This window comes from Thermobia domestica, chromosome 11 (assembly GCF_964235325.1).
Source record: "Thermobia domestica chromosome 11, izTheDome1.hap1.1, whole genome shotgun sequence".
NCBI classification, from domain to species: Eukaryota; Metazoa; Arthropoda; class Insecta; order Zygentoma; family Lepismatidae; genus Thermobia; species Thermobia domestica.
In genome coordinates, this window is record NC_137464.1 from 91,514,756 (window position 1) to 91,534,460 (window position 19,705).

The window sequence follows — 19,705 nt, forward strand, 5'->3', positions numbered from 1 at the left end:
ACAGACTTGCATCCTTGGCAGCAGGGCGCCCCCTAGGTTACGTATTTAGTAGACCACCCTTTTGGCATATTAAGAATATTTTGGCTATGGATTTGTTGAGAGCGAAATTCGACTTCTATCTTTGTAGCGTTAGTTATTTCTCACTTAAGTCTTTGGCGCCCCTATTCTTCGTCTTCCTTCTTCTCTATCTCTCTCTCTGTCTTCATTTCTTCAAGTTTTTTTTTAATTTTTCAACCTTCCCCCCCCCCGATTTCGAACTTGTCGCTTACGATTTATTTAACGTACAACTCTGATCTGAAATTACCAGCTGAGATGTTGCAATACACAATTCATGGATAGAGTAGATAACGATTGGGTCCTCCATCACATTTTGACCTATCGCCGAAATGAACAAAGACTTCGTAGTTGACGGCACTTCGATTACGTTCTTTCACCGTCGTCCCTCTTAAGTTTTTTTAAATCCATTGGTCACTTTCCTTTCTGTTTTGGTTTTCGTTTACCTTGTAGTTGACCTGGGCCCAGAAATTGTATTTTAGGTTATCTAGTTATATCTTTACGAATGCTCTGTGTTACGTGCCTGCCTCACAAAGTTTTTTTTATTATTTAAGCACGAATTGATTATATAAAAGTTGAAATTTATAGACGCGCGGTATCAGGTAAAAAATCAATTTTCTTTTTCATATGTGATGTCGGAAGTCATTTGTTTTCTTGTACTTGCAACCTTTTCAAAAATTATTGTTGGGGTGATTAATTTAAATGTGTGCGCATTTATTATAAATATATATATAGAGAGAGAGAAATGAATACGTCGAAATGTATATGTACTTAGTATGTGAATATGATTTTAAAGTAAAAGTATGATATTAAATGTATTATATGAATATATGTGAGAGCGCTCGTGTCTGTCCCCCCCCAAACGTGTATTGGTTGCTATAGTTTACCAGTAAGTTTTCCGACAAATATAAGAATGTAGATTTTGTCAAGAATACCGCCGTGCACTCAAGTAATTTTCCTTTTCTTCTGAATAGATGTAAATGATAACCTATGTAATTATTTAATGGTATGTATTAAAAAGTAACGGCAGGTCTAAACATAACCCACATCATAACGAATATTATCCCTGAACTACCAACCTAAAACCATTGTGGAAAGTGTACCTTGAATCCTTCTCACCTGCATATGTATCCTGTGACTTGACCAGTTTTTTTTCTATCCTCAATTTAAACCATCACACTCCGTACACCTGTGGAAGATCGTTTTAAATCCGAACCATGTATACATATATACAAAAGGGATCTAAAGGAAAGGTCTCATGACGTGTCCCAGTGTTGAACAAATAACTTGAAATTATCCAATTAATAAGTTTGGAAATGGACTGTCTAAGAGGAGAAACATCCTCTGGCGAAAGTGATTTTTCGAAATCCCGACATGGGTATAAACGTCGCAGTGTGCGAGTGCAGATATAAACTGCTAAGAGTTATAAACTAAATATAGTCAATGAATGGTTTTTATAAACCAATAGTTATATATATACATAGATATATATATAAACACAAACTAAGTTTTATGGAGCGAAATGTTTTGGACACTACGAGTAGTGCGTGATTTGTGATTTGAACGCTCAGAATTATTAATATTTTATTTCTCAATGTGAGGTAGAGACTCATAAGTCCTAATACATCTAAAAGTTTTTTTTCTTTTCTTTCCTCTTTGTCCATATTTTTTTTAAAGTGAAATAAGTGTCTCTTTGCGTATGTCGCAAATCATAATTTTGTTTTAGCATACCTAAGATATAATACATGTAATTTTTTTTTCTTTCCATTTGTCAATATGATTGAATATATAAAAATTTACTAGAATATAACACTATGTACTCTATTAATATATAACCAAGAACTTGTGCTTTTAAGATTTTCTTTGTAATTATTTTTTCCTTTTCACTATGAATGTAATAAACTATTTGTATCTTTGTAGTTAGTTGGTTTCCTTTAAACATATATACACTGTCCTGAGTGAGTGAGCGTGTGAATGCATGATAGATTTAATATAAGTAATTTTAGTGATATCATTTGTCATATTAGCATCTGTAATATATGTGTCATGTTTTAATATATGTGTTAAGGTAAATAACCTAGGTCATGAAGGACCGCTACTAATGGTTTAAATCGGCTCTAGGAGTGAAACAAAAATAGCAGGATGAGCCTAAATACGACATCTTTCTTCCAGAAAGTTGAGACTCTTATTGATACGATACATAAATTTATATTGAGTTTATAAGTTTGATTTTTTTTCTTCTTTCTTTCTTGGCTAATTCATATGTGTGGTCGATCCTAGAGAACAGAGTTCAGATGCTGGATGGTTATCAATCACCGGTTGGAATAACAGTACAAAGAATGATTTCACTTTTGTCATTTCCAGGTCTAGGTCTGGGCAACCCCACGATCGTGGTGCCTGGAGCTAGGTCTGGGTGGTATGAGGGAACATGTGTCTATTCCGAAGCATTCCAAAATTGATTAGTCGTTAATAACATTTAGAATGATTCATCTTTCAAGGACTTTCTCGAATTCTTACTATATTTCCGGAATTATCCAGTAATCTGTTTCTTATTACAATACCCTATTTCTTTTCTTTCTTCTTTTTCTACCTCCTTCTTTTACCCTTCTACTTTCTTCTCTTTCTTTTCTATTTCTGAATGAAAGAAAACGGAGTCATGACTGAGAGTAGTCGCTATTGGCACGGTCAATAAGTTGTTTCGATGAGTTTTCTTCGGGAGTCCGATATGGGATAATTAACAATGAGATGAGTATGCATTGAGGGACGAACAATAACAAGAAAGTTTATTGGAATTTACTTTATTGGAGAATAATCTGGATTTCAATTAGTAGGTGTTGTTTAGTAATCGCCCTCGTTCAAAGAGAATTAATTTTAGCGACTCCTCTACATTGCTCTTTTCTTCGTTTACTACTACTTTTTTTTTACGGTTTTCTTTCAATTGGCTAACCGTGACAGGACCTGTTGCCCTGGAAACGGCGGTTTCTATGGCAACGGACGTTTTCTTTCAATTGGCGACCGTTGACATCGGACAGTTACCATGGAAAACATTCTTTAAGACGCTCAATTTTATTGATTTCGAAACACCGCTTCTCGATATATCTGATTTTATTTTGCTCTATGGAGATGAATATTTAAATCAGAAATAGTAGAAAAACTCTACTAATTTCGGTATCTTTTGTTAAAAGACTGAATCCAAAGTTCCATCTGTCGCTATCCATTACCGTTCCTGTTCATTGGCAATCGACTTGATCTCCGGAAATGGTTGATTTCTGCCTCCCCGGCTTGAATATGGAGTTAACGGAGGATATGAAATATATTCTTTAGGCGCTAACTATTCCAGAATACAGCTTCTTCATATATATATATATATATATATATATATATATATATATATATATATTACTGTATTTGCTCTATTGAAGCCGAAAACTTCAGTAAATTTTATCATTTCCGGACGATTTTTTCGTCAAAGGCTGTATCGATTAAAAAAAAATCGCTTGTCGCTATCTATTACGGTTTTTGTTACTTGGAGATCAGCGTTAAAAACCGAGAACGGTTTATTTGTACCACTTCTGGTTTGAATACAGATTTAGATACAGAGGAGATGGAATGCATTCTTTAGATGTTTACTCGATTCAAAAATAAATAAATAAATAAACTACTTCTCGATATTACTGTTTTTTTTTTTTCTGACACCTCTCAATAGAATGACAAACGGATGGACGTAGGCGTTTCATAAGACTTCCGATGGTTGTGCATAGGATAATCTGGAAGGCTAAAATTAATTTTAAGATACAATAAATAAATAAATAAATAAATAAAATAAAAATTAAAAATATCTAGGTAGAAGAAAACTCCATGAAATATACCGCTGTCGTGTTTCGGTGCAGTACTGATTAACATTTATTTACTACCGTTTCTATTTTTTTTAATTTAATGAAATCTTAAAACCGTTTTATATCACCATAATTATTTCATGACTTATAGTTTGTAGGTACAATAATGGGTCTACTTACGTTCCATTTCTAGGTTTCGTTAGCAATGCAACACGTATAGCTCCTTTCAAATAGTCCAGAAATTCTTCTGACAAAGAATGAAAGTGATCCAAATAATCCAAATAAAAAATATACAGAAGGTTTCTCCGTACCAGATCATTCTCTTGAATCTGTAATAATAATAATAATAATAATAATAATAATAATAATAATAATAATAATAATAATAATAATAATAATAATAATAATAATAGATTTAAAACATTGATGGTATTTTCATACTTTAATATTGATAGAAAAATACAGTGCAGTATATATCATGATGAGTTTGGCTACAGGCATATAACTTGAAGTACTCACCAACTACCTCTATAAAAATTGTTGCGGAAGTACCTTAGGATTCGGAAACATGGATATTTGTATAGAGCACGTAGTAGTTCCTAAGTGGTCGTGACCCGAGTACGATAGGTCCCATAGTTTTGGAGCTATGGACCTTTTAAGTTCATTTTTTCATGTTTTCGGCAGCCTATAACTCCGAAAGGAAGCATTTGTGCTCCCAAGTTGGTCTATACTTTTAGTCTTACCTTGGTGTGAGGAATCACCTCCCAAACGTTGTCGGTGTTGTTTTGAAACACCCTGTATATACTTCTTGCATCTTAAGACGGAATTTTGTAAAATTTGACAACCTAACGAGGGAACTGGAACTGGAACTGGAAACGATTGAAGTTTTGTATAGGCTTAAGGCTGACCCTATGTACCCTAGGCTGACAATAAGATTCAAGACCTTAAGACAAGAACTGAAGCTTTCTGGTGTCGTGATGGAAACCGTTGTTCTTGGGCAATCAGCCAAGTGAATTCTACGTGAGGTCATAGACTGACGCTGATTCTCCATACACCAATCGAGTTCTACCTCCTTCCTACCAGCATCTATATATTAAAGCAAGGTGACCAGAGCTTTTACTTTCAAAAACGGGACGCATACGAATTGGCGACCGGGGGGGTGGGGGAGAGGGTGCTTATATACCTGACTTCCACATTGCATTTTGAGACTAAGCAGTGTTTTCAATTTACAAAATATACAAGTGAGAATGATAACACGCCGTTTCTAACTTAAGTACAACCCAACAATACAACCCAACTATTTGAACAATTAGAATTCCAACTCAATTTCCACTTGAAGCACAGAACACTCAATTCCCATTTGAACATTCAGAAGTTCCAGACACAGCTGAACCTTCCCAATGAGTACTGGTACGAAAGAATGTAGAATTTGCATTGACCATTTATATTTTGAATAATAATTACGGGACACCTGAATCATTTTTGCTTAAAAACGGGACATTTGGGCGTCCCGTTTGAGAATCATAGAAACGGGACAACGGTGGAAAAAAAGGGACTGTCCCGGCTAAAACGGGACGTCTGGTCACCTTGTATTAAAGACTTCTGTTTTTGGTCTCTCATACTTTACCTTGGAGATGACAACAATGTTGTCTGTTCTCGAGACATTGGACGACGAAGAATTCACCTGGCTGATTACCCGAGAATAACTATTTTCAACAAGATAGAATTTTACGAAATATGACCCATAAGAGAGGAAATTTAGGTGAACATTTACGTAACTACAGTGAAATCGAACTCTGATAAGCAAGCATTTGGAAAAAATAAATACATACATATGTTTTCCAAATATTTTCCATAAGCCTTATTCTTATTTGCTAAGAACGAGGGTTCTGGTACCTTTTTGTATAGCGAAATTGAGCTGAGTGTGTTTATCAGCCACTCGCATGCGACATGGAAATTACATTTAACTATTGTTGAGTCAACTAAGGACATTACTGGCCATTTAAATACTAGGACGAATCTTGGTACTTCAGCATACGAAAATAATTGTTCATGAAGTAATAATGTCTTGGTTTCAACCTTCATTCTGGATATATACGTCCGTTATAGGAGTTTCCCCACCTGACGGCATATTCAAAAATTACACATTGACTTCTAGTTTCGCTGATTTCCATTAAATCCTAATTAAGAGAATACTGACTTTATCCAAAATTACAGGGGGCCGAGAGTGTGATACTGTAATCCAGCTATCTTTGTAGGCGAGATAATGTGGCGGAATGACCAATACAGTGAGAATTAATCTTAAGTAATGTTTTTTTCATCTACCAACTCCAACAGACTCAAGTCGTGGTTGTGGTTTTAGTTTCCACATACCTTTGGTTTGGTTAAGGATGCAAAACACGCAAACTCGAACTAATTTATCCCAAATGAAACATGGACACAAGAATGGTACATAACGTTTCGAAATTTGTGTTGAATTTTACGAACGGTACTAAAATACCTAAAGAGAAATTTCTTATGTCTGTAGCTTATAATTCCTTCGCAATACGCATCACCTTGCGGCAAGTAGTGTTTGTTCTCTTTCGGTAAAACATTGAAATAACTGACATTTGCTACAAGACGCAACAAAATATTTACAATTCCGATGTTATTGTAACAGAGTATTGCTTACAAAAGCAGTAGTTACAATATTAAAGGCATATGTGTACACACGGACGCACTCCCTGCTTCAAAGTATTTATATATAGGTATGATCACGTTTAGAACTTTCATCTTATTATTCCCCTCTCTTGTTGGCGTTTTGTACTCACCTTATTAAGAAGTGTTTCAGCATACTCCGCTGATGCAAACACTACGGTTGTGGTTCCCTGGTGACTTTTCATAATGTCGGTCATATCTTTGCAATACTAAAAAGAAATTTAAATTTTTAAAAAAAGAAAAACATACTCGTAATGTAGCACAATTAGATAGTATTTGAATTTCTTTAGTATTTTTTTTTTAATTCAAGACCTTAAATCAGACTGAAATACTGTACCCAAGAATTATTTCTGAATGTTTTGTCCGCTATCTATCAAGTCCACATCAACAATACGTTATACCTAAACCCTGTTCGACCTAAGCTCTAAATTGCAATAAACAAAGCCATGTGGAACTAAATCTTGCAGATTTGCTGTTGGCCTACCTACGCTTGTACTCCTCCGCAAAATAGTTCATATGATATTATGATTACTTTTACTATGAAGGTGCATATAAAATTGCTATATTATTATAAATGACAAAAATATAATACGGATTATCTAATAATACTGCAATCCAGTGTGGTTAATGAAACAATAGAAATAAACACTAAGCATACGCAGTAATTATGGCGCTAATTCAACTGTGGACGCATGTTCTGCTTTTAAAGTCTGAAAGATGCCTAGCATGAATCCCGGTTCCGCGAGTGTTGTGGTGATACACACTGGCGCAAATCCCGGGGGACGAGGGGGGCATGTCCCCCCAATCTTGGACCTGGGGGACTGTCCCCCCCAATAATCTGACTTAAAAAGTGCTTTTTGGGATAAGTGTGATGATTTGTGTCAGACTGCCACAAAGGAATGTAAGATGAAATTGATTTCTCTTGGCTTTTCCATCTTTTAAAAAGAATCGTATTCTGTAGTATTTCAAACTGAACTTCGTGCTGTAGTGCGTTTAGTAGCCTCATCAATATGTATTAATTCCACTTCGGCTACTTGTGCACAAATTGCAATAAATGCCAGAGGAGGATATGCCCCTCTCCTCATGCTGGAAAGTTGTCTCAGCTGTAGGTACGGGCACAAATTCCGAGGAAATGGGGAGACATGTCCCCCCAACATTGAAACTGGAGTCTCTTCCAATAATCAGATTTGAAAAGTGCTTTTTGCAGATAAGTGTGATGATTTGTGTCCGACTGCCACAAAGGAAAGTGAGATGAAATTGGTTTCTCTTGGTTTTTTTTATTTTTTTTTATTTTTAATGAAAATGAAGGTGTGCGACTGTGTGTGACGAAACCTGATGTGAAATCTTATCTCCTCCTCTCCTCTAGGCCCTGGAACACGAAGAGTATATAGACTCCCCAATGTCAGTAGAACCCATCTTTTCCGTAAATGCGCATTTCATCTATTTGTAGTATCAGCCTAGGAATCTACTCATGCTTTGTAAGCAAACTCTATGGCCTATGGAACCCGAAGGTTCAATGCCGCGTTCAGAAAAGCTCTCCATTGACTTCTATCCTTAGCCAACTGGATCCAGTTTCTACTTTGTATTCCTATTTTTGCGAGATCCATCTTAATATTGTCTTCCCATCTGCTCCCACGTCTTCCTAATGGTAGTTTTCCGATTGGTCTTTCCGCTAACACTTTGAAAGCGCTAACCGCTTTGAACACTTACCGCTAACACTTTCTTCCATCCTGGCTATATGTCCTGCCCACCTAAGCCTCCTAGACTTGATTACCCTAACAATGTTTGGTGAGCCGTATAATTTATGTAGCTCCTCGTTATGAAGTTTTCGCCATTCCCCATTCCCGTTCTGAGGATTTTGTTCTCAAATACTTTCAGTCTATGTTCTTCCCTCAGAGTAAGCGACCATGTTTCGAAATCATACAGAACAACAGGCATGATTATCGTTTTATATATTTTAAGCTTCAAATTCCTCGACAGAATTCACGACGACAAGAGATTTTGAACTGAATATAACATGAATTCCCTGTTTTTAGTCGATATTTAATTTCTTCGTGAATATGACTTTCGTCTGTTAATATTGGTCCTAGATTTATGAAAGTATCCACTTTATCCAAAATATTATTTAATATTTTAACGCATTCATAATTTGGCGTGTTACGGCCCCGACGCACTTCCATGTATTTAGTTTTCTCTGCATTTCTTTCTATTGTTCTCATATCATCTCCTATTAAATTTACATCATCAGCGTACGCATAACCTGGTGAATTCCGTTCAACTCTAGGCCCTGGTTGCTATCTTTGATTTTCCTTATAACGTATTCCAGCACAAAGTCAAATAACGTATCTCCTTGTTTAAGGCCATTCTCGACGTGAAAGCTCGTGGTCAAAAATTTTCCTACCCGGACTTCACTTTAGGATTCATTTAAACATGCCTTAATTAATCTAATTAGCTTTCTCGGTATTCCAAATTCTGTAAGAACGTTCTACAATATTTCTCTCCTAAGCGAGTCGTAAGCCTTTCTAAAATCAATAAATAGTTGATGTACCGGGGTATTGTATTCCCACTTCTTTTCGAGTATTTGGCGAATGGTAAATATTTGGTCGATAGTTGATCGATTTCGTCTAAATCCTCACTGATAATCTCCAATAATTTCATCTGCGTATGGGGTCAATCTTGCTAATAGAATATTTAAAAGGATTTTATAGGATGTTGACACAAGAGAAATGCCTCGATAATTATTACAGTCAGTTTTGTCGCCTTTCTTGTGAATTGGAACAATGATTGATTCTTTCCACTCTTGTGGCAATTCTTCCTTTTTCCAGATAAGGCAGCATTTCCCAACCTTTTAAAACTTGCGGCACACTTGAGGGTAACTTGAATTCTCGCGGCACACATATTATTATTATTATTATTATTATTATTATTATTATTATTATTATTATTATTATTATTATTATTATTATTATTATTATTATTATTATTATTTGAAAATGTAAAATACTGTAGAATTTTTTTCTGATTACTGACATCCTTCTCACAGAGAAGAAAGCTCGATCACTGGTTTTCCCCATTGTAAATCATTATACTTATTTTTCATTTTAATTTAAAAATAGAAAACAATTGCAATTAGATATAAGACTCAAGTTGTTAAAAATACACTTTCTTTCCCGAAAACTGTATCCAACCTTTCATTAAGAACGAGGATCGCTAAATAACAAACGGGCAAATACATCTCTTTTACTTTTAAAACACAAATGTAGGTAATTCGTATGCATGTTTACTTTGCCGGAAGGATTGAATAATATTTTAAAATTTCAAGTTAAGAAAGAGTCTGCAACTATAAAGAAGCAATAATGGCCATAACAATGATAACAAATACTTTTTTCAAAATTAGAGATGTACAGAAAAATGTTCTACATGAAAGAAAACTTTTGTCCGTTGCCATAGAAACCACCGTTTCCAGGGCAACAGATCCTGTCACAGTTAGCCAATATTGAAAGAAGACGTAAAAATTTAACGAAGATAAAAGAGCTAATGTAGAGGAGTCGCTACAAATTAATTTTCTTTAACGAGGACGATTACTAAACATCACCTACTGATTGAAATCCAGATTATTTTCCAATAGAGTAACTTCCAATAAACCTTTTGTTATTGTTAATTATTCCATATCGGACTCCCGAAGAAAACTTATCGAAACAACTTATTGACCGTGCCAATAGCGACTACTCTCAATCATGACTCCGTTTTCTTTCATTTAGAAATAGGAAAGAAAGAGAAGAAAGTAGAAGGGTAAAAGAAGGAGGTAGGTAAAGAAGAAAGAAAAGAAATAGGGTATTTTAATGAGAAACAGATTACTGGATAATTCCGGAAATATAGTAAAAGGTCGGGAAAGTCGTTGAAAGATGAATCATTCTAAATGTTATTAACAACTAATCAATTTTGGAATGCTTCGGAATAGACACATGTTCCCTCATACCACCCAGACCTAGCTCCAGGCACCACGATCATGGGGTTGCCCAGACCTAGACCTGGAAATGAGAAAAGTGAAATTTAATTCTTTGTAAAGTTATTCCAACCGGTGATTGATAACTATCCAGCATCTGAACTCTGTCCTCTAGGATCGACCACACATATGAATTAGCCGAGGAAAAAAAAATCACACTTATCAACTCAATATAAATTTATGTATCGCATCAATAAAAGTCTCAACTTCCTGGAAGAAAGATGTCGTATTTAGGCTTATCCTGCTATTTTTGCTTCACTCCTCGAGCCGATTTAAACCATTAGTGACGGTCCTTCATGACCTAGGTTATTTACCTTAACACATATATTAAAACATGACACATATATTACAGATGTTAATATGACAAATGATATCACTAAAATTACTTATATTAAATCTATCATGCATTCACACGCTCACTCACTCAGGACAGTGTATATATGTTTAAAGGAAACCAACTAACTACAAAGGTACAAATAGTTTATTACATTCATAGTGAAAAAAAAGGACAAAACAAATAATTATGAAGAAAATATTAAAAGCACAAGTTCTTGGTTATATATTAATAGAGTACATAGTGTTATATTTTAGTAATTTTTTATATATTCAATCATATTGACAGATGAAAAAAAAATAATTACATGTATCATATCTTAGGCATGCTAAAGCAAATTATGATTTGCGACATACGCAAATACGACACTTATTTCACTTTAAAAAAAAATTGGACAAAGAGGAAAGAAAAAAAAACTTTTTGGTGTATTAGAACTTATATGAGTCTCTACCTCACGTCGAGATATTAAAATATTAATAATTTCGAGCGTCCAAATCACAACTCACGCACTAGTCGTAGTGTCCAAAACGTTTCGCTCCATTTAACTTAGTTTGTGGTAATTTATATATATCTCTATATGTATATATATATATCTATTGGTTTACAAAACCATTCGTCGTCTATATTTGGTTTGTAACTGGTAACAGTTTATATCTGCAATCGCACACTGCTACGTCTATACCCATCTAGGGATTTCGAGAAAATAACTTTCACTAGAGGAAGTTTCTCCTCTTAGACGGTCTATTTCCAAATTTATTAATCGAATAATTTCAAGTTATTTATCCAACACTGGGACACTTCACGAGACCTTTCATTAGGATCACTTTCGTATATGCTTATACATGGTTCGGATTAAAAAAAAAAAATGATCTTCCACAGGTGTACGGAGTATGATGGTTCAAATTGAGGATAAAAAAAAAAAATTGGTCAAGTCATAGGATACACATGTAGGTGAGAAGGATTCAAGGTGCACTTTCCACAATGGTTTTAGGTTAATTGTTCAGGGATAATATTTGTTATGATCTGTCGAATTTTAGATTGGTTATTTGATCTGGAAAGTTTCGTCCAATAGTGGATCTATATTTTCGGATAGCACTGACACCGTAAGAATTGTAATAATCCATTTACATATACATATGCAAGACTTATAACTAATTTAAAATATAAATAAAGGTATTGATTCCCAAAACTATCATTCCCAATGAATTTTTTACAGTTTTTCCATGTTAATTTGAAATAGAATAACAAATAAAATTACGAATTATATGAACAGCCAGAAATTTTTTGTTAAACATCAAGTACAGTCGGTGCAAAAAATTTCGGGCACCCTCCTATTAAAAACATAATTTCATTAGACTGTAATGGCACATTACATACAGAAAATTAAAAATGTTCTACTGAAAAGTAACACAGTATGAAACTTTAAATTTTAGATTCATAGTAGAAATGTGAAATACAAATATACCTTTTTCTCTATGTCTTGCAATTTGATTGCTATATAATTAATAATTTTGTTTCGATTTCCTCGCGGCACACCAGCGACTCATTCGCGGCACAGTGGTGTGCCGCGGCACACCGGTTGGGAAACGCTGAGATAAGGAGAATGAGTTTGTGTATCTTGTTCCACAATTTTTCGCCTCCAGCTAAAATTAACTCAGCCGGAATTTCGTTTACACCCGGAGATTTGTGTTTCTTTAATTTTTTTTAATAGCGATTTCTACTTCTATTCGGTTGGTTTTCTGCGGTGTGTATCTCCCTTTCTCCACGCACATTTGTTTTTGCCTGCGTGATACGCAAATCGTCAAAGGAATCTTTCCATTTATTTAAATTGATCTTTCTTGATGCCTAATTAGAAACATACCAATTATAAATATGCATGTATTCAGGTTTCAGAATGTGTTCACGGCAGTGATATGTAATACTGATATGTACTACTACTTCATCTACATTGCCTAATATATAATATACTCTACAACAGGTTCACCTCAGAAATCAGATTCATCTACCGTAATATGAGTTTCTTCTCCCTTCTCTAGAATAAGCCTCAAATCTGCCCACCACCCAATGTTGAAGACAACGAATAGCGTATTTAGGATTTTGTTTCGAGGGGCTATGTCCAACACAAGGAAGGAAGTGGGCAATTGCTCACCTGAGTTTGAGAATTAAATATATTTTAATTTATGCATAAATTGAAGTTATAATGGCACGAATTGCAGACCGATAAATCCTATATGATATGATACAAATATTTAGGAGTGAATCTAATCATTTATTCTATTCATACAAGAAAAAGGAAGCATCCTTTTGGCCTTCTTAATTTCCCGGGCTAATTATTCCCCCGTTTTGATTTTCTTTAATTCAAGCATTTCCTTCTTTTAAAAATAACTAACCGATATAATTTTTCCTTTGTTATAATAACTAAAGTCCTGTCATGTTGATATCCGCGCAAGTTGGTGTGGAACACCAGTTTCGCTTATCAACTCCTCTTAGTTTTGGTGTTACTGATGACGGCCGACTTGAATCACAACTGACAACGCTCGATAAAGTATGATAAGCGAAATGAAAGAAAGTAACATCAAGTAAAAGAAACAGAAAAGTAGAAAGGACGAAAGAAAGAACAAAAGGACTCAGTTCTTACATAGAATGAAATCTGATAAATACAGTATTATTTCTGAACAAAGAGCATAAGAAAATGGAAAGTCAATGACATTCTTAGAAATGGTAATGGATTATTGTTGTGCGTGGAATGCGAAAAACAAACAAATTTATTTCGGGGGGAGCTTGAACCCTGTCTGATAATCCCCTAAATACGCCACTGAAGACAATTCTGCTCCCCTGATCCTCCACAGCATTGTTTTTCAACTTCATAAATATTTTGAACATCGCTTATACGGTATATGTATATATAATATGGGAACGGTCTTACCCGTCCTCCCCCAATATTGAAGACAGATTTGCGCCGACGATGAAACACCAACGAGGTAAACCTTTACTCACTAAGCCGCAATTGTTTACCAGCGAAATTCAATTTTTTTTTTTATCTTTCGAGTTTTTTTCTGCTTCTGCTGTATCTGGACATCACGAGACAGTATTGTCAAAATGCACGTGTATAATCTGCTCATCCCCGTGGGGAGTGGGAGAAATACAAGCCAATCTTATTTGTGACAAGCGGAAGGATACAAATATTTGGTTTATCGGTGTTTAGAGCTTACGCCTGACAGGGAATAATTTACTAATTATTGTAGAAAACACATTTTATGGTCACATTCCATAACGATTTGCGTCAACGCAACACAAAATTTGCTATAATCGGCATAGTAGTTTAGCATTATTTACATTGGGTTGCTCTCCGTAGGATTTTGCAAAGACTGGTACGGAATGATTCCCTTAGTGATACGAGTAAGTGATTTGTTCTTCTAACTGAAAACGAATGCTTAATAACATATTTTCGTTACAATTGAATAAACTTACATATCTGTATCAATTTAATTGAAACACCTGTACTAGAGTTGGAAACACTTCAGACATGATCTGACTTCTGGGTTGACAATGGTTAGACACAAATCGCAGAGATTAGTTGTGGTTGGTGTTGGTTTAAAGCATACCCCGTGCGACGTGAGGAGCAGTAGAACGACAATATGAAGTAGAGTGAACAGACAGTGATGTCTTTAATTTCCAAAGAACGTAAATTGTTGGCGTTCAATTATGGGGTGTGAGCATGGACAAAAGTGGCAAGTGTTGGGTGTATCGCGAGATACAATATCCAAGGTGATGGCGACCTAGAAAATTTATGGCAAAACTTTATCGGCAAAGAGGAATAGTGCTCGGAAGAAAACGTAGTGACAGATCTCGTCGAGCTTTAAAGCGGATTGTCACTCAGAACCCGTCGTGTGACTGAGGTGTGCACCCATTTGTACAACTGGAGCTGTTGCAACATGGTTTAAGGAACATCGGTATGAACTTGAACACTTCCCAGGATCCATTCAATTCCTGGAGTTGAACATAATTGACCATCTGTGGACGATTTTGGAAATGCGAATTCAGTGCAGATTTAAGCCTATATCGTTTCTCACGGAACTGAGTGAGGCAATGCACTTGGGATGGTGTAATATTCCACTTGCTAATATGAACGACCTCTATGGCTCCATTCCGCGTTGTATTAGAGCTGTCCAGAGGATGAAAGATGATCGCAGGGCCGGATTTCCCAATAGGCCCGGTAGGCCCGGGCCTATGGGCGCAAGCTCCCAGGGGGCGCACGGCCGAGAGAAAAAAATTTAAAAATATCTAGAAATAAAAATAACAACATATTTTTTGAATTGATATAAAAAAATCAGGCTAATAAAGCATTCTGATTTTGAAGTTCATTGGAACAAATAATTGTTGGTAAAGTTAAACTATTTTTCAACATTATGCATCAATTTCGATAAAACATTGATCTCAAACACGGGAGAACTGGCTGTAGGGATGTCGTTGAGCGGTACGCATCGAACGGAAAAATGCAATATTTTATACTAGTACAATTTACTATTTGTACATACAAAACATCTAGTTTTACTTTAAAACACAGTTTTTGTGTCACGTTATCAAAATACTTCTGAGATTAAAACTATTTTATAATGTATTACAGAGTTTTTTTTTATTTATTTGCCCAAATGGCTAAATTGAACAAAACCAAAGTTATTCATCAATCTTTTGTTAATACATTAACGGTATTTTGTTAAGCCCAGAACCAAGTAAATTCCTCAAAAAACTTGCAATGATAAAATTGCATCGTGGAGTGGTGTTTAAGCAATTAACATATAGGCCTGATATAATTTTTTAATAAAGGTTTTTAGGAAAGTAACTTTAACCAGACTTGGGGGCGGAAAAAAATTATTGGGCCTAAGGGCGCCAAAATGCTAAATCCGGCCCTGGATGATCCAAAGCGAATATTAATGTGGTAAGTTGCAGTTTTTTTTTTTTCAGAGTTTCCATTAAACTAACAAGGATCTGACCATAGTTACAGTAATTATTTTGCCAATAATGCTGTATAATAAATGCTTTCTATAAAAACAAACATTCTATTTAATGAACCTGATGAAATATACTTTCAACTATCATATATAGTAAGTTCCTATATTAAATAAAAAATTCGTATCTCATTGTTTCCATTAAATCATTTTTGTTTGTTTATGTAATTTTTTGTCCCATGAATATGCTCCGAGGATAAAGGGAGGCGATAATTATTATAGTGAATGAAATACAGTAAAACCTGCCTTCAACGGACCCTTTATTAAACGGAAAACTGTCTTAAACGGAAATATTTCACGGTCCCATGAATTTTGGAGTGCAAAACGTGTAAAAGTCCCTTCATTAAGCGGAAACTGTGTTATGCGGACAACGGAAAGCAACATAAACCTTTAACGGAAAATTCAGAATTCCAGACTACAGCGTTTAGAAAATGTTTGGACATTCTGTAAGAGGGTAAATATATACATTACATGTCTGCGATAAATTCTTCGTTCTTTTGTTAAATTTTTCTGGGAATTGTTAACCTTCCCCAAGCACTACTCATATTCACCCCCACAATTTGTCCGTAGTCCCCTCACCTTAATCAAGAATCAAACGGAAAGTCGGAAGGAGAAGACGAGGTGGAAGAAGAAGAGGGATACGGTACCGTGTTCGAAAAAGAGTGTAGAATAAAGACGTATCAAGATGATCTCAGAAGTTTAAAGGAACTGCAACAATTTGCCTTACTAAAAAATGGCTCTGATTTACTAAGTGTAGTTTCTCAGGCTAAAGTGTGTACGGAAAGTAGAACAGCTAAGCAGCAATGTATACAGAAAACTCTGCTTGACTACTGAAAAAATAAAGAAAGCATGTGCATAGCATATTTTGTGTTAATTTTAAACTTTTTGTGTATTAATTCGTAGAAGAAAGAAGCATTGTAATTGAGAAAGGTACGTACAACGTACGTACAATATTTTCTCAGTATGTCCGTTATAAGCATGTATTAAAAAAAAAAAGACAACGTCTACCTCCATTAAGCGGAAACCTGACTTTAACGGAAATTTCTGCGAGTCTCGCACGATTCCGCTAAAGACAGGTTTCACTGTAGTTGAATGAAGAAAGTGAGGAGAAACGGAAGAAACCGGACAAAAAAAAACTTTCTCACTGTGTTTTCTCTTTTACAAACCTCGCTTGACGAGGGCTGAAATCGAGGGACAACAGACTCCAGAGGTGAGCAGTCTGTCACTAACCCGCCATAATTTTGCGCTGGTGGTATTTTGCTTGAAGAGAATAATCACAATGTATTATAAGACGTATTGTTTAGAAGAATGGGGTTACACAGATTCTTGTCTTGTTCACGGATATTCACAATTTTACCCACAATTCCCTTAGAAACTAAAATATATATTCAAGAGAAGTAATGTTGATACAGATGTCCGCATCCGCGTAGACCTCTACTTTTTGAGCATTTCTAATCGAGATCATTTTTAATAGCCCTGATTTTTTTTTAAAGTGTTTTGTGGTTCGTTAAGAATATGACATCAGAGTCTGAAATAAAACTTCTTATAATGTCATTAGCTTATTTGTTTATTTCCTGAGAGAGAGATTTTTTTAAAAATTAACGTCACTCGTTTATAACACACTTATTGTGTAGGAGGGGCCGCGGTGGCTCAGTGGCAAAGCGTTCACATCTGGTGCTTGGGGGTCCCGGGTTCGATCCCAGCACCCGCCAAGTGAACTTTGTACTGGATAAACACCATGTGCGTGGGTTTCCTCTGGGTTTTCCCGTTTCCTCCCACTTTCTTCATTCCGCCATTTCATTCATTTCCAATCATCACCGTCTTCTTTAGCCTAACCGGCATAAATGGGGACGTAAAACTCAAAGATTTCATTTAATTTTTTATTGTGTAGGAAAATTTACACAGAAAAAAACATGCACTGCATTGATCAAGTATAACATTCTAGCTTATATGTTTATTTGCTTCGGCTCTTCCGAGCTTAAGATCTAAGTAAAAAGACAGAACAAATAATAAAGAAACTAAGTCTACCTGATGGATAATAATAAGAAATGATATAAAAAGCAATGAGTTGATCAGTACGAAACTGTATATCTACTTTTGGGCCACCCTGTATATATGCAGAACATGTTACTTAGCAGAGTATATTTTTCATATACAGTGCATAAACAATTAAATAACTTATCCTAGCAAAATAAAAAGATAAGACATTTCAACTGTATAAGATTGGCAACGAACTACATACATTTTAACGCCATAAAAATTCGGTTTTGCCGATTTTCTCGATAACTACACATGAGAATTTACTCTCAAGCTTCTCATTTTGTTCAACTTGTCATCTATCGACTGATAAAGAATGAACCCACGGTTTGCGAACAATATGGTTTACGTACAAGTTTTCCGCAAACATAACCTGCAATAGTGCTGTATTTAAAAAAAGTAATTTTTAATCGTTTTTTCACTTTTCGTATGAGTTTTTAGTCCCATGTTGTATTCTTTAATTTGGTATTACTGACTAGTCTTTATAACGGATAGAGAACGAAAAAAAAACTTAAAATTAATTATATATATATATATATATATATATATATATATATATATATATATATATATATATATATATATATATATATATATATATATATATATATATATATACAGCATCATGTTTCTGTGGCTAGAACCAATTAATTGTGTTTACTTAAATGGAAAATAATTTCGACTTAGCAACAGATTACTGAGCGAGTTAAATTCGTAACCCTTGGTCCACCGAATGTTTAATCTCTAGAAAATATTATAGCTGAATAAAAATTAAACTTTAAGGATTAATCATAATTTTAGACTACTATTTAACATACTGTGCAGAGATGGAGTGGGTCAGTGGGTCAAGTGGGTCAAGTTTTCTGGGTGGATCAGTGGGTCGTGGGTCAATAGCATGTGACCCACTGCGACCCACCACCCACCATGACTCACTGTGACCCACCATCCACCGTGACCCACTGCGACCCACCACCCACCATGACCCATTGTGACCCACTGCGACCCACCACCCACCATGACCCACTGCAACCCACCACCCACCGTGACCCACTGCGACCCACCGACTCAGTATGATCTACCGACTCTCTCTGCTCACTGCATTATAGACAGTATCTTCTGAGGACTCGTAAATTTGTCTCCGCTTTACTTCCAAGACCTTCATTTCCCTTTCTTTTTCACTTATTTCTGTCTATTTACCTGAGGTGAGTAAATCTAACCAAGTGAAAAAAGAACTCAGGCACTTTTGGATATTGATATTTTTAATAGTAATAATAGCAATAGGACTTATACTACTACTTGGCTTTCGAGACCTGTAAGCTTTTAGAGCTAACTACTGGAAAAAATACATTTTTGAATCACTGTAATATATAAATTATTATATAAAAAATTGAATGTAACTATGTGTTCCTGATCATCAAGGTCAAATTGCAAAGTGAAATGAAATTACTTTTGGTATATAGTTAGGCCTTAATCCAAATAGGGATGTTATATAGCTTTTATTATAATGCATAATATCCTAAGGAGGTAGTGAGGATCCGAATTTTTGCGGAAAAAAATGAGTATCTCGCAAACCGTTAAACTTACGGACATGACATTCAGTGTATTAACTCTTTATTGAAAATAAACAGAGTGTGTCCTAGCATTTTTAAAATTCTCCTTTATGTGTGTGTGTGGGGGGGGGGGCACTTTCTATATATGGAAAATTGGTACTGAGTTGGTTTATAAAAATGAT

At 35.2% G+C, this 19,705-nt stretch overlaps 1 protein-coding gene across 1 annotated transcript in view; it reads right to left on the bottom strand.

Annotated features, from left to right (window-relative positions):
• LOC145664279 (ionotropic receptor 40a-like) overlaps positions 1 to 19,705 on the bottom strand; it is a 166,311-nt gene that overhangs the window by 98,536 nt on the left and 48,070 nt on the right. The window contains exons 4-5 of the mRNA XM_081730813.1: positions 6,701 to 6,796; positions 4,071 to 4,219 (exon numbers count right to left, since the gene is read on the bottom strand). Coding sequence (XP_081586939.1) covers positions 4,071 to 4,219; positions 6,701 to 6,796 — 245 coding nt within the window. The remainder of the gene's footprint in view (positions 1 to 4,070; positions 4,220 to 6,700; positions 6,797 to 19,705) is intronic.